Below are 16065 nucleotides of genomic sequence, written 5' to 3'. Positions count from 1 at the left end.
CCCTCTTTCTCTGCATCCATGCAATCTCATTTATTGAGCACCTCAAACTGGGTAGATCTCGACATTGGTATGATATTGTACATCTTTTGCCTTAGGAAATCTAATTTTTTAACATTAAAGGTACCCTTCATTGAAAACTGTGAAGCCTCATTGTGCTCTGTATATTTATTCCATTTCAGGAATTCACGCAGATGTGTAATACCCGAGCTCTTTTATCATTTCAAATGCTGGTGTGCCCTGACTCTGTAACTTCTGCCCCTCTTTAGGTAGTCCCTTCTTCTTAGGTTTTGTAAATACTCCACCCACGTTTCCCACTAATCACGCTCAAATTAACCAAATAATCAAAGTCAAACCTCTATACACAGAGAACTTCACAAATAACCCACAATAGCAGCACAACTCTGTCAAAAGTCAACCTATCACAGCGTGACTGTGTCAACAGACCACCAACCAGAGCACAGCTAGGGGTGACACCACACCAATCCCAGCGCAAGGGAACCACACAATCAACCAATCACAATGCATCATCTTCATGAACAGGTAAACAAATACAGAATCTTATTAAACCACATTAACTCAATAAACCTTTGTCTGTTTACTCTATAAAGGAAGGTAAACTAGGTTCCTCGGTTAAGACAACTCAGTAGCAAACTGCATTTTTCAATATAAGCAGTAGAAAAAGGAACCGCTACAATCTAATAAAACTCTTGACATTTCTGTCCTTCAGAAATCCACTCCTTAGCTATCATATTTCACCCCATGCACTCAGTAGGCACAACAATCCAAGATTGACTCTCAAATCTGGAAAGGAACATTCATTATTTCAAAATCCCTACCGATGTGTAAGCGGAGCCTCACTGTACACACCACGGTATAGATAACTAATCAATATCTCAAGAGATTAGTCTTTCTCACCCAAATCCACTTACCAGTTCAATTTTATTTAAATAACTTCAAATGGGTTTACAAATATGAATAATACATCATCACAACAGGAATCGACCCACGACCATCATTACATATCTGAACAACTGAAAACAGAAGGAGAAATACATCATTACAATTTGAATCAGCACTCTTCGCAAACTCAGTTTATTCCTATTTATACAGTCCTGGTTCATTAAAGACTTTGCAGGACCGTAAAGTAACACTGCTTGTCAGTCTACAGGAGGGTCTGGCATCAAACATTGGCAAATGTCCAAAAGCTTCCTTTTCCTTTGATTGTGATAAAAATGATATAAAACAGTAAATCTAAACAGGGGACCTCCTTAAAGAGGAGGTGCTCTAACGCAAACCATCTTCTGCTACCACATTTTGTGGGAGCCAACCCTCAATAATCATCTGAACCCCAGTATTTTGAATGCCCCAATTCTTACCCAATTAATGTTTCAGCAGAGTAATACAAAATAAATGACATAACACTAATAACTAAGTTCTAGATCAAAACTAAGGACAAATAGATTTCTTACAGTAATTTTAGTAAATGCAGTACAAAGAAAAATGCATGAAAATGACATAAAGGCTTGAACACTGAAATAGAGAATCATAAAACTTAGCTCTTATTAAGTAAATTTAGACAAACCCCAAGAGTCCAACTCATAAAGAGTATTGACAGCATCCCCATAAGAAAAATCAAAACAAATGGACAAAATCTCAGAAGAAAAATGAAAAATCACCCAGTAGCAGCAAACTGCACCATGGAAACACACCCATGGAAAATTGCAAATGAACAAGCCCCCGTACTAAAGCTCAAGAGCCTTTATACACAAGTCACGTACTATGTATGTAGATTCTGCAAATCCAGCATGATATGATCATGGTTAGGGTCGCATTGGCAAATCAGACAAAGCAGCATAATATTTTAGAACATTAGCACTAACCGGTTTGTTAATGTAAGAGAAATCTTCTACCTCCTCTCTCAACACCTCCATTCTAGAGATGATCAGCGCAAAATTAAACCTTTCTTAAACAATGGCTCATAGAATTAACACCAACCTCACTTCAGCTGAACTTCTAGTGGAAGTCCTTCAATATAATACTTTAGGTACACGTTGAAAGCTTCCTTCTCAATACAAAACACAATAGTTCAATTTTGAATCATTTACTCCATTCACTTAATGCTCCGCGGAATGAAGAAGAGAGATGGTTTGCAGCAGGACACTGGTTGGGAGGAGCAACTACACGTGCCTCTGCTAATTTTCATTAAGGCTGCAACAAAACTACCTTCAATTTAACGCAGATAACTAGAGTAATGCTGATTTTGGCTTGAACAAGTAAGTGGGGAATTGGAAGGGACTGATCAAGCCTATTTTCATCTGCTTTTGGTTTCAAACCAGTGTTCCATTCCTTTTTTCAGCAAACGCAGCTTCACAATAGATGTGAAATACTCCCTTTTCTTCACATTTGGAGGCGTTTACTAGTGCAGAATGTAGCTTCTCAAAACATTCACCCAGATGTTTTGAGTATATAGCTCCCATCGTCTGGAACTGGCCTCTGTGAATTTTGAGATGGAATTAAATATTGTGAATACAAGGGTTGATGCTCATCTTTTTGAATAACTGCTCTACTTTAACAGACATGTTCTGTATTCCTTCTTTTTACTGAATCCGCATGGGGGATATGCCTGATTATGTCACACTCTGGAGCTACCTCCCCTTACCTCTAAGACTGCTTTGGAAAAAGATTGTTTTTGTTATCTGTGGAAGGGACATTTTGTCTGGGTGTTCTTCCTTATGTGTTATTGTAACAATTCAGCCAGCTGCTAAATAGTTAAATTTGTATTTGGTGTATATTTATGTTATGGTCGCTGGGTAGTTGATGTTTCAACACAGTGATGTATTTTTACAAAAATACATCGTTGGTGATGAAAGCTCCTCTAAGTATCATGAGTTTTTATAGCAAGTGAGACAGTCTCACTTGATTTTAGGATTACTAAATGTTGATTCTGTATTGTAAGGTACAGTTATTGACTGAATCCTGTAAGTGTGGTTTATGTTAATATGAGTTATTATTTCTTCTAGAGTGGTAATGAATCTTCAACTGCATCACTCAAAATAGAAGCAGATAATGTCATGCCAGTGCTAGAGACAGTAAGTAAATATTGAACATATATGTGGAACTATCCAGAGTCAACCTACGTTTAGTTGTTTTCTTTAGCTCCTAGGATAGCATCATCTGCTGTATCTCCTTTTACTTGCTAAAGCTGCCATGGACGTTTTCCAAGTTGTATGGCTGAGCTCTGCAGCCATTTCACCTTCCCCCTGGCTTCAAGATTACTCGAGGAATACCAACCGAGTACACCTCTAACCCTTTCATGCTGGATTGGGGCAGGCTAGCAATCACCACTCACTTCTCAGTGTGCACCCTGCTGTTCTTGAGCAATTGCCAGGGGTGCGAAAAGCGTCCATCTTCTCTTTGCCCCAGAAGCTGGACCCTGTCACCTCCTAAAGTTATTAAGGCTGTCAAGAAGACTGTCTGCCCCTTCTCCTGCTGCTTAGAAACTGCACATTTTCATCCATACCTGCGGCTCCCGCCCTGAAGATTGGGCCAGAGACACCTACTGATGTAATCTCAGCTGTCACCGTTGAATCAAAGAATATTGGTTAAAAAACAAAAAGAAATTAAAAAAATTACTACTGGCCCTCGCAGGATTACATATATAGATGCACGCACGCTTCCTCACCCATGCGCTCATATATGCTCTGACTCTGTTAGCCATTTTTTGTTTTTTACTGGATTGCCGGCCCAAGAATGATGACCTAGCATGCACATGCTTCAGCTCTCATTTGCATGAATGCCTCATGGTGCTGCAGCATCCATTTTTTTCTTAAATGTTTTATTTTATCGTTTGAATATGGCTGACACCCTTCTTGGAACAGTACATAAAAAAAAGAGTGTGAAAGCGCTTGTCTTGAAAGGAGCAACTCAGTGGCTAATTGCAGCTGCCTGGGGCCTTTGGTTTTCAAAAAAGAGAGAAAAACAAGACAAAGGAGGACAGAAAAGCAACAGTGAAGTTGAGGCGGTAGCACCTTAACTAAGCTGAGTGGCTTGGAGCATCAAAGAGAAGTGAGAGGCAAGGGAGCAGTTGGACAGCATGTAGAAGTGAGGGGCATGGGAACAGTAGGGGGGCTGTGAACATGGAAAAAAAACTGAAAAATGTTGAGTGGGCAAGTAAGGACTTGTGAAGCAAAGGATGAGCTAGGCAGGGGGAGCAGCACAGAATAAGAAGAGATTGGGAGTTGAGGGGGAAGTAGTAATGGGGAGAGGGCAAGCAAACACATGTGCTCCTATGAAGTGCTGAAAGCAAACATAATAGTTCCATAAATGTTAGCAGTGGGCAGATCAGATACAAGTCATCCAGTCAAAAGAATAGTAAAGAAGCTATGCTCAGAGGGTGGACAAACGGAAGATAAGAAAGGAAAACCATCAAATAAAAAACAAGCAAGTGAGGTTGACAAGAAAACCAACTACTAATAAGCATCACGCTGACCCAAAGCCCACTTAAAGTATTGTAACTGTGCACAATGGGTCTTTCAACAACAGTTGTCTGTAGATGAGACCTAAAAAGGCAAGTCAAATGCAGTGCTTTTCTAAGAAAACCAGCTACCAACATGGAAGCTATCAAAAACAACAACACTTGATAAGAGGTAATAAAAGTGGTAGGTTTCAGCCAGCTGCTTCAGAGTTAGGAGAGTGAACAAGTCCCACATAATTATAACAAACATGAGTTCTGCCTTATTTTGGTCAAAAAACAAAATGGGGCATGCAAGTCATATAACCCCTGGCTGATGAACTTGTAGTCTGATGAACTACTAAAATGTGGAAAGGCATCTGTTGCAGACTGCGGTTTTTGACAGGACACAAAGTGGGTCTTGAGTGATGTTGGAACAGAATTAGTTGACTTTATCCGTTTTCTGTGTCTACTTCAACCAAACAAGAAACCCATCTGCCCCACTCTCTAACCCCACTCCTGAATGCTGGGCTCTCCCCACCATCCGCTCTCTTTTCTCCCTTCTTATTCAACTCTTGTCTTCCAGCACATGGTCCCCCGCTTACGTCTTAACTTTCTACTCACCCCTTCCTAGACCACTCTACCTCTTAGCCCTCACAGTCGCCATTACTCCAGAACCTTTGCCATCACTTCTTCTTTACAATTTTTCCTTTGTGTCATTTTTTAACTCCCCGTCCGTGGCCTGCCACTTCTTCCTATTTATGGGGGATTCCAGTCCATTATAGTGAGAAGGGATGGGACGCTGCTTCTGATGTTTGAGGAAATTGAGAGATTATTACTTGAAAAGTGAAAACTGAAAATTAAGGGCCTGGTTTAGAGTTTGGCAGAAGGTTTGTCACAACAGTGACGGATATCCGGTCTGCCAAAATATAAATCCCATAGGATATAATTGGATTTATGTTTCGGCAGACGGGATATCCGTCACCGTTGTGACCGGGTAAACCCTCTGCCAAACTCTAAACCAGGTTCTAAGTCTCTAATAGGTATGTGCCACTTAAAAGAAATTCTCTAAATATCCAGTGCCAACCGGCCTTGAAAATCCCCACTTCTGACTGGTGAGGCTAATAACCCAATCTCCGAGGGGTATTATTGAAAACTATTGTCAACTCCAAAGGCTTCTTGGCCATTAAGGTCGATAATAAGACAACGAAAAGGAGAATTATAGAGGCAGTTTCTCTTGCATATAAGGAATAAAACACTAAACATGGAGGAAAAGGTAAGTTGGGAATCATTCTGGCAATTTTTCAGGTATAGATTTGAACAGAAACCAGAAGAAAATCATATTGGAAATCGTGGGGGGCAACTCAGTCACAGTTGGATTAGAACATCAAGCAGGTATGAAAAGCAATCTGACAAAGCAACATTGGCTGAGTGGTCTGGCGCAATCCCACTTTGTTACAGCAGTGTCTTCTATGGCATGCTCAGTCTCTACTGTACCTGACAAAACAGGAGACAAACCAACATACAGTGTCAAGCTAAAGCTCAAAGCAGAACTGTGGAGCCGAACATTCTTACAGCCCTTCTAATATTAACCATCGACGAGCACGAAGTCTATAGCCATTATTACTATCTTTTCTACTGGTTGAATGGCAATGCCCATCATTTTCTTTCTTCTTGATTTCCATTTTAACCACTGGATGTTTTATACATTTTCTGTTTTCTGATGTGCCGAAAGATACTACAACTTGTCTGTTTTTAAGAGCCTGTTACCTGAAGTGTCCAGCTTTAGTGTCTTTCTTAGCTTCACGCAGAAGCCACCATCTTTCATTGTGACGGATACAAATGTTATCCACGTGCTCTTAGAATCTATGAGGGGTGCAGAAGGCAGGTTTTAAATCAACATACCACTTAGCTTCTTTTGGAAAGGCCCAAAGAAAGAAGTGTGCTTCCACTTTAAAGCTGTTTTTTAAGCTCCTATATGTACAGTGATCCTATGATTCCCAGACTGACTAGCAGGAATTGTGTAAAGCAGATTAGTCCAGTATAGGCCCTGGAGAACTAATCAATTCCAGAGTTTCAGGATGCCCACATAAGATGAATTTACATTTAACACATTTTAGTCAAGTAGTTTTCTTATTTGATGGTTATTCCGAATAAAAGGCATCGATCGGCCCCTCTTGGGGTTACTTTGGACAGCTCTAATTTTAAAGCGAGTCACAGACATTTTAATTACAGTAACATATTCTTACTTAGCCTCCAGTTACAGGCAGATTTGTGTAATCTCCTTTTTTTCCCTGTTTTCGAAATTATCATTAATGGGTGCCCTGGTAAACCGGGGCAGGACATTTAATGCTATTACACGTTTTGGGGGAATAGCTTGTGGGAATCGTTTTCACCCGGTTCCTGCATGATGTTTCTCTGGAAAACACCACTCAACTTATATTTCTGAGCTAGGCCCATCAGAATTGACAGACACTCATAACGAGGGCCTCGTGAAATTATTTCTGCAGATGTGCCTCCCAAGATCCCACTTAATTCAGGAGCCAACCATGACACCTACAGTGTTACAGAAATGGATGTTCGCTCACCCAGCTCCGATACACTTTTGAAAGTAGTTTTGAAACCTCAACAAGGATGAAAAGACGACCAGCTTTGCTAAGGTTCGTCAGCTAGGTGCATTTGGCATTTGAAGTAACTTGATACTTTGGTATTCTGATCGGGTTGCTTAACAGTTGCGGATGCCCACGGGCAGATAACAATATACGACTACAGTCTGTTGTGGCATTAACAAAATGAACAGCATTTGCTGTTTTCAAGCACGGCTTCACGCAGGTTGTTTTAACATTATTGATCTCTACTGATTGACCTTTGTGAACGTATTTTCACCACGAGGCTACAAACACTCAAGTGCCCCAGGTGTTTCCTGAAGAACTGAGCTAGCATCTTAGTTGTTGCTCATATTGCTGCAGGGAAATGTCAAAGCCAACTCAGTGTTTGGCATTCTACGAAGCATTTTGAAGGTTCTTAAAAAGTGCGAGTGATATGTTGTCTTACAAAAAAAGAAACGAAATGAATGCTGTGCAGAGTGGTAGCTCAGTGGCTGGAAGACACCTGAAAACCGAATCTGTTATTAGCTCTGGGCAGACATGTTTTAAGTTCTTCTCAAGGGCTGGCTGTATCCCCTTGCTCTAGATTTCTCTCACTTAAGTTACTATAGCATAATAGGACTGATGGGTGCACTGCCAGATTAAAGCATGGCGAAATAATTTTTGATAACAATACTGCACTCTAGATGTTTGCAGTGAATAGGAACAAGGACAACCCGGGATAAAGTGGGGAAAATAAATGTGCCTCTTTTAATATGCCCATGCCATCCAATGTAGGGCGAACATCGTCTATATTGTTGGGTAACCCTTTTCATCTAAACGGGCTCTAGCTCAAAATGGTTTCCAAACCATCGCTCACCTAGTTGAATGCATGATGTAATTTTAGCACCCCACCTTGTCTCATTACTTATTTCTACCTAAAGTGGGAGAATTTACAACCTGTGTGGTTTCCTACATGAAATAAGCATCTGAGAAGTAAGACAGTATGGGCCTGATTCTAACTTTGGAGGACGGTGTTAAACCGTCCCAGAAGTGGCGGATATACCACCTACCGTATCACGAGTCCATTATATCCTATGGAACTCGTAATACGGTAGGTGGTATATCCGCCACTTTTGGGACGGTTTAACACCGTCCTCCAAAGTTAGAATCAGGCCCAATGTGTTCCATATGCAAGCAAGCATCGAATTACACATATCTTTGGTTGCAATAGGAAATGTGTGTAATCAGTGCCTTGGGGAGACTGTTTAGTCCTACTTGAAATAGAAAAGTATAGATCCCAAGGAAGGATAACTCTCGTGATAGATCCAACCCCATTAAATTGGAATCTCTATGAAGTATAGTAGATAAATACACGATGTAAAAAAAACCTTCATAATGTATTATCAATTATCAGCCATGTCCAGCTAAGGCAATACAGTCACATTGACCCTGAGTGCGAAAACTCTGTTTTTGACAAGCAAAGAGGCCTCGATACCCTTCATCAGCCCACAAATGAGTAGAAGAGTCCCAACAGCTGACTTCCTAGGTATGAGCCGCAGGTATGTTCGAACTAGAGGCAATGGAAGTTTTTTCACTCTGAGGTGGAGAAAAGTTAACATTTGGTGCTTCTTTTGCCAGCACTGAAGCAGAATGGAGCTCCCTAACTGCCCCCAGCAAGCCCACGCAACTCATGCTGATCAATACATTGTATCTGTGCATGTGGCACAGGCTTCATAGAAGACAATTCAGGATTGGCCCAAAAGACACCAGAGAAGCTCATAATTTCTTGAGAACTCTACAAGTTAGAATGATATAGCACTAGTGGTGGGGACTATGCGTGAGGATCCATGCAAAATGATGGAAACAACGAGGAAAGAGTAGAAATATCTGTGGATATTTCTATGAGATTTTTTTTTTTTTTTTTAACAGGCATATGAACTCCAGAATGGTCCCACCATTACCAGGGAAGCTCAGTGCTAACATGCATTAATACTCATTGCAGATTTCCAAATGGGGAAAACCATGCAGAATCCTTCAGGTAAAAGGTCCACATTGGTAACTACTTCCACCGGGTCTTACTTCCAGCTGTAGACTTGTGGAAGGCAGATGTCCAAACGCAACTCAACGGAACAACTCAAACTTAACCCTTCACGTTGTTTAGAGTTGCAACAAGCACTTTTGTGTGCTGCATTGGATCACTGAAATTTCATAGGAATCTTGGATTCGAATATCAATTGTTACATTACATGTTTTTACATCAGGACTTGATACATCACGGTCTAAGTATGTTTAAATAATTATTTTTATTTCACAAGTACCTTTACCAGCTGTGACCACCTACCCCCCACTGTACACAGTCTTCAGCCCTACCCCTTCCTTGCAGGCAAATCCAGGCACTCATTTTAGTGTTTGGTTTTGCTTGTGCATTATTTTTACACTGCCCTTAACTCACTCAGAAGCACCTGGTGATTTGGGCGCAAAATGGCAATTGAATCCAACACCTCAAATAGCCGCTGGGGAGCTGGCTTCAACTTGGGAGCCACAAGCCTTGTTCCTCAAGAGTGCCTTACATTTTCCTTGCATTTGGGTACCCAAACCACTACCCTGGGATTGTCCTCTTTGCAGTAACACCATCCCCAAATGGCTTGAAACACGTTTTTCCTTGATGATGCATAAAACATTGACATTCCCAAATAGACCTATAGATCTCTCTGCCCAGATCCTCACCACGTCCACAGGTCTACCAAAAGCTCTATCCTTATCTGCGAGCTTCAGAATCTCATCTCACATCTCACAAGATGTGTTAAATCAAACAACGTCCATTCGCAAACTGCACAAGCTTTATTGATCCTTTCTCATGGTCTTTTCCAGATTTAGGCAAGAATCATCCACATTACCAAAGAGGGTAAGCTGAAGACATTCTGCTCTCATTTTCTTATGCACACATTTCTCTAGGGATTTACAAAACCAGTGACCTCAGCTGCATGTGACACATATTCCCATTCAGTAGAACTAGATTGCTGTTGCTAATCCGGGTAAAATGTGGGTCCTCGTATCTCATTCTTAAGAAAATTCTCACTTGGTTCCGAATCATATCTGGGAGAAGCTTTACCCTTATAGCTACACTTCATTTCACCAAAACACTGTACGTCATCATCATCAGATCGGACTTTTAAAACATATTGTTAATCCTATCTCAGTCTAACAGTTGCCCCTGGAAGAGAGAGCTGTAGGCTCTTAAAAAATCCAGTAATCTACCTTCAGGTCACAGGATAGTTTGCACGGTCTCACATCCTTCAGCTGATGTACTTGTCCCCAATTCCAAACTGCCACTCTGAAGGACAGTAGGACGCTCATTTTGTTTACTCCCACCCTCAAAATACACACAAAGTATGCCATTTTGAAATAGCAGACATGTTTGCTCTTGTTGGCTCAGTCTCATCATAAATACGGACTGAATTTTGGGTTTCTTTCCACCCAAAATACAGCTAATAAGGTTGCGGATGTTTCCACCAGCAGCAAGGATCACCACTTTTGTTCAGGCTTTAGCTAGAGAGCAGAACTAAACATTCACCCTTTGTAGGACGTTGGCTCTGTATATACTATCTCAAAGTGAGAGATAGTGTGCACAGAGTCCAAGAGTTCCCCTTAGAGGTTGATAGTGGTAAAATTAGATAATACTAATGCTCTATTTTGTGGTAGTTTGGTCGAGCAGTAAGCTTACGAGAGTGTAGTTTTAAGCACTTGTACACACACAGGCAATAAATGAGAACACACACTCAAAGACTTAACTCCAGGCCAATAGGTTTTTAGATAGAAAGATATTATTTTCTTAATTAATTTTAAACCACAAGATTCAGAATTCAAGTAAGTACATAAATTGTAAGGCACTTGGCAAGGTAACTTTGAATTAAAACAGTAATGTACACAGTGTTGGCAAAAATGGCAATAAGCTATTTTAAAAGTGGACACCGTGCAAAAATCAACTGTTCCTGGGGGAGGTAAGTAATAGTTAGTTTAGCAGGTAAGTAAAGCACTTACAAATTCAGTCACCGGGGCATAGGCAGCCCACTGTTGCGGGTTCAAGTCAACCCCAAACACCCAGCAACACGTTTCCGGTCAGGTGCAGATGTCAAAGTAGGGCCCAAATAGCATAGGCGCCTATGGAGACCAGGGTTGCTCCGGCTCCAGTCTGCTAGCAGGTAAGTACCAGCGTCCTCGGGGAGCAGACCAGGGGTTTTTTGTAGAACACTGGCGGGTTCACAAACAGGCACACAAAATACACCCTACGCGGCACAAGGGCAGCCGGGTGCAGTGTGCAAAGTAGGTGTTGGGTGTTAGGTAGAAATCAATGGAGAGACCCGGGGGTCACTCTGGCGAAGCAAGCAGGGCACAGGGGGGCTTCTCGGGCCAGTGCCCCAACTGGGCAAGGATGAGGGCCGTCTGCTGGTCACTCCTGCGCGGTAGTTGGTTTCTCTTGAGCCTGGGGGCTGCGGGTGCAGTGCTTCTTCCAGACATCGGGTTCTTTGTTATCGGGTAGTTGCGGTCAGGGGGAGCCTCTGGATTCTGTATGCAGGCGCCGCTGTGGGGGTGCATGGAAGTCCTCTCAGGATGCCCACATCATTGGAGTTACCTGGGGGTCCTCTCTGTAGTGTTGGTTCTTCTGGACACAAGCCAGGGGCGTCAGGTGCAGAGTGATAGGGACTCACGCTTCCGGAGTGAGGCTGGAGTCCCTTTAAAGATGGTTTCTTTGTTGCTGTTTGGACAGAGCCGCTATCCACGAGAGTTCTTGGTCCTTTGGTTGCAGGGCAGTCCTCAGCGGTTGCTGGTCCCGCTGGATGTGTCACTGTGCAGGTTTTTTTAGTCTGGAGACAGGCCGGTAGGGCTGGGGCCACGTCAGTTGTCGTCTCCATCATCTCTGCAAGGCTTTCAGGTCAGCTGTCCTTCTTTTTTCAGGTCATCAGGAATCTGATTTCCTGGGTTCAGGGTCGCCCCTAAATACTCAATTTAGGGGTGTGTTTAGGTCTGGTGGCAGTAGCCAATGGCTACTGTCCTTGGGGGTGGCTAGAGCCTCTTTGTGCCTCCTCCCTGTGGGGAGAGGGGCACATCCCTAATCCTATTGGAGGAATCCTCCAAAACAAGATGGAGGATTTCCTAAGGCAGGGGTCACCTCAGCTCAGGACACCTTAGGGGCTGTCCTGGCTGGAGGGTGACGCCTCCTTATTTTTCTCATTATCTTCTCGGACTTGCCGCCAAAAGTGGGGGCTGTGTCTGGGGGGGCGGGGCAATCTCTACTAGCTGAAGTGCCCTGGGGCTCTGTAACACCAGGCTTGAGCTTTTGATGCTCACCACCAGGTGTTACAGTTCCTGCAGGGGGAGTTGTGAAGCACCTCCACCCAGCACAGGCTTTGTTCCTGGACACAGAGTAACAAAGGCACTCACCCCATGTGGCCAGAAGCCTGTCTGGATGTGGCAGGCTGGCAGAAACTGATCAGCGTAGCACTAGTAGTTGGACTGGTATACAGGGGGCATCTCTAATATGCCATCTGTGTGTATTTCTCAGTAAATCCCACACTGGCATCAGTGTGAATGTATTGTGCTGAGAAGTTTGATACCAAACTTCCCAGTATTCAGTGTAGCCATTATGGAACTGTGGAATGTGTGTTTGACAAACTCCCAGACCTGCACTTACAATGTCTAAGAATTGGCTTAGACACTGTAGGGGCATAGTGCTCATGCAGCTATGCCCTTGTGTGTGGTATAGTGCACCCTGCCTTAGGGCTGTAAGGCCCGCTAGAGGGGTGACTTACCTATGCCACAGGCAATGGGTTGTGGGCATGGCACTCTGAGGGGAGTGCCATGTCAACTTAGTCATTTTCTCCCTACAAGCACACACAAACTGTAAGGCAGTGTGCATTTGCTGACTGAGGGGGTCCCCAGGGTGGCATAATACATGCTGCAGCCCGTAGAGACCTTCCCTGGCCACAAGGCACTTGGCACCAGGGGTACCATTTACAAGGGACTTACCTCTGTGCCAGAGCTGTGCCAATTGTGGAGACAAAGGTACAGTTTAGGGAAAGAACACTGGTGCTGGGGCCTGGTTAGCAGGGTCCCAGCACACTTTCAATCATAACTAGCATCAACAAAAGGCAAAAAGTTAGGGGGTAACCATGCCATCAGTGGCATTTTCCTACACCATTGTCTTGATGCAGTTGGTACGTTTTCCTTAACTGCTTTGTGAATAGAAGATTTAATCAAGGGTTCTTGTAGCTCCTTATGCAGGATAACTGCAGGGATTGTCACAGTGCTTCACTGAAGGGCACCACTATTTTTGATAAATAACCAGCAAACATTCACTCTTCCATTCTGCAAAGTATCCTTCACAAACTGCATCCACAGACCCCAAAGCACATCGAGCTGGAAGTTAGCCCTTTTTAACATCAAGCCACCAGCTTCACACCCTATTCGGAAAGCCGCCCTGCAAGCCTCACAAACAGCTTGTGCTGACCTTCAGCTTCCAGTATGAACTACACTGAACTGCTCACAACACAATGGCAGTGGGATTGATTGCTGCTTGCGCTGTGAGCTCCCAAGTAGACCAGCACATACTCACCAGACCAGGTAAGAAGAGAAAAGAGAGCACACGCTCTTCCCCTTGGGCCAATACTACTCCGCAAACCTCAATGTAAAACTCAAACCATATGTTGATGAGTTATGGAAAAATATGTGAATCTGCGCCTGAAGAAGATGTTCGCCCTCATGATTCTCTCGACTTGTATTCTTTTGGAACTGGCCCTATGGATGCTCTATCATTGCTGACATTTTCCCAAGGATTTCTGGGAAATGTACTTTTCTTTGTTACTGGCTGTGGACAATGCAAGAAAACTTGAAGGATAAACGGAGTTTCTGGACTTATCATGCAAAACTTGTTCCCAGCCCTATGATAAGTACAACCTCAATCCTCACCAAAGAAATCAAGTAACAGAAAACAAACCTCTTCTTGAAGCAGGCCGGTGACTAACGCCAAGCCTATCACGCTTTAGGACTCATCAAGTTCCCCGCCTAAAAGTACAACTGTGCTCGTCCTCCAAAAACAAGTTGTCCTGCAAGAAGTAGATTTTTTAACATCTTGACTTTGATCCTCCTCATGGAAGAGGTCTTCCAGTCAGTGACAATATTTCATGGGTAAGGCTTTAATGTTCTCCCCAAATAATGTTTTGGTGTACATAAAACTGGTTTTGGATCTGAGTCCTGTACTGGCTCTGGAAACCATTACTCCAGAGTTTCCAGCATTTCGACCTGGCCCTGCCCAGATCACAGCTTCACCCAGGTTATGCTGGCCATCTTCCGCTCCCAATCCAGCTTTCTCTGGAACTCCATCTGGCCACTAGGTGCCTTTGGGACCTCGAACTATGCTTCATTCTGGTGGTTCTGTCCCCAGTGCCCGTCGACACAGTTTTGACTTCTTTTGACACTGCCCCTGCACCAGCAGCTCTTACTGTGCTGCTGAAGGTCCTGCCAAATGCTCCAGTGCTTAATCCATTCTTGATGCCTCAAGCTCTGACTTCAGAGTTGTTACAAAAAGATTACGTCGAAACGTAACCCACAGAAGGCAACTAAGAATGAATCCCAGTACAGACCCTTGCCTCCTGCTGAATATTTTGGTTGAGCTCCTTGGCTCCGATTCTGTCCACATCCAGATGTTTTACATCGCCTTCCGTGACGATGACACCAGCATTTATTTAGGCATCCTTTTCCCCACCATTGGCATGGATGATGGTGACTATTTGTCCCTGAGGATTGCCAGCAGCCTAGATATTTCCCCTAAGGTGGTTCTGGCAGCCTAGATATTTCCCCTAAGGTGGTTCTGGAGTCCCGTTGGTTGCCCTCACTATGGTGTTAGGCTCTTTTATTGCTTTTTAGTGCATGGCGGTTGAGGTTTTTAAATTGCTGTTAGCGGTAGAGGAAAACAAAGTAAATGGCCTCACCAAAATCCTGCAAACTGCCTCCTCTTTTCTGCAGCCCTTGCTTCCATTCAGTGAAGATTTGATGGACCCCATCCTGTTCGCTTAGAGCAGCCAGTGTCAGCGGTGAATCGACAAGTTTCCCATCATTCCCAAGTTTCCCATTATTGTCACCCAGTGCCAGGTGATTCGAAGTTCTTGATGAATCATGCGTCCTCGGAGAGTCTTGTTGAATTGGCTATCTGATAGAGACTTCTATCTGCACATTCCTTAACTTTGAATTCTCCGCAGGGGTCAGACTGGATCTGAAAGACCTTTTTTGAGCAGTACCCCTGCACACTGGTAGGTGGCATTGATAGGCTCTGTGTCTGTCCTAAGCATCGTCGGCGCCGGAAATGACGTTATTGGTCCTATATAGGTGCCAGCCAGGTGCGTCAATGTCAGTTCTTTTCTTTCCACACCAGCCAGTGTTGATCTGAAAAGAGCTATCCCTCGGTCTTTTTTTGACTGGCCTTTTTTTCATACTTCTGTTAAACCTTTTTTGAGATATTTTCTCCTGGTGTGTAGAGGGATATCTTCTAGAAAGACAGGCTCTGTGGATCCTGTCATCGGGCGATGACCATGACAGTTCTGCACCTGTGTTTGTAGTGCTTGGAGCGCAACCACTACCAGAAGTCGTGCTCTGGGTGCCGGCCTATGCATGTGAAGGCCTTAAGGGAGCAGTCCCTAAAGCTGATGGCGGCCCGGCACGCCACTCCTCGCAGGTCTAGGTTTCAGTCGAGAGGAAGCTCCCTGAACTAGTTGGGTAGTCTGAAGTCGTTGTCATTCCATTTGAAGTCCTCGGGGTGAGTCAAGGTACAAAATTAAATCCAGGAAGTCGAATTGCTCTTTGACTTCCCATCCGTCGGCCGACGAGCCCTCATTCTGCAGAGCCTGTGCCTGGGCCGACTGTGCGCGTCCCCAAGTGTTTGGGAGCCTGAGCGGCCCCTACCCAACTAAGAGAATTTCATGAGGCCATGCTCCTCCTTTTTTGGCAGTCCGACCCTGCTGGAGCACTGTTGGG

The 16065-nt window shown here is 43.7% G+C and overlaps 1 protein-coding gene across 2 annotated transcripts in view; it reads left to right on the top strand.

Annotated features, from left to right (window-relative positions):
- The window catches only part of AHI1 (Abelson helper integration site 1), a 922284-nt gene that overhangs the window by 812077 nt on the left and 94142 nt on the right, over positions 1–16065 (top strand). For both annotated transcript variants that reach the window (XM_069235204.1, XM_069235205.1), the window contains exon 21: positions 3021–3089. In XM_069235204.1, coding sequence (XP_069091305.1) covers positions 3021–3089 — 69 coding nt within the window. The remainder of the gene's footprint in view (positions 1–3020; positions 3090–16065) is intronic.

Source organism: Pleurodeles waltl, chromosome 5 (assembly GCF_031143425.1).
Source record: "Pleurodeles waltl isolate 20211129_DDA chromosome 5, aPleWal1.hap1.20221129, whole genome shotgun sequence".
In the NCBI taxonomy this organism is placed as follows: domain Eukaryota; kingdom Metazoa; phylum Chordata; class Amphibia; order Caudata; family Salamandridae; genus Pleurodeles; species Pleurodeles waltl.
Note: the sequence above shows the minus strand (reverse complement) of the source record. Positions and strands in the feature narration are given on the sequence as shown.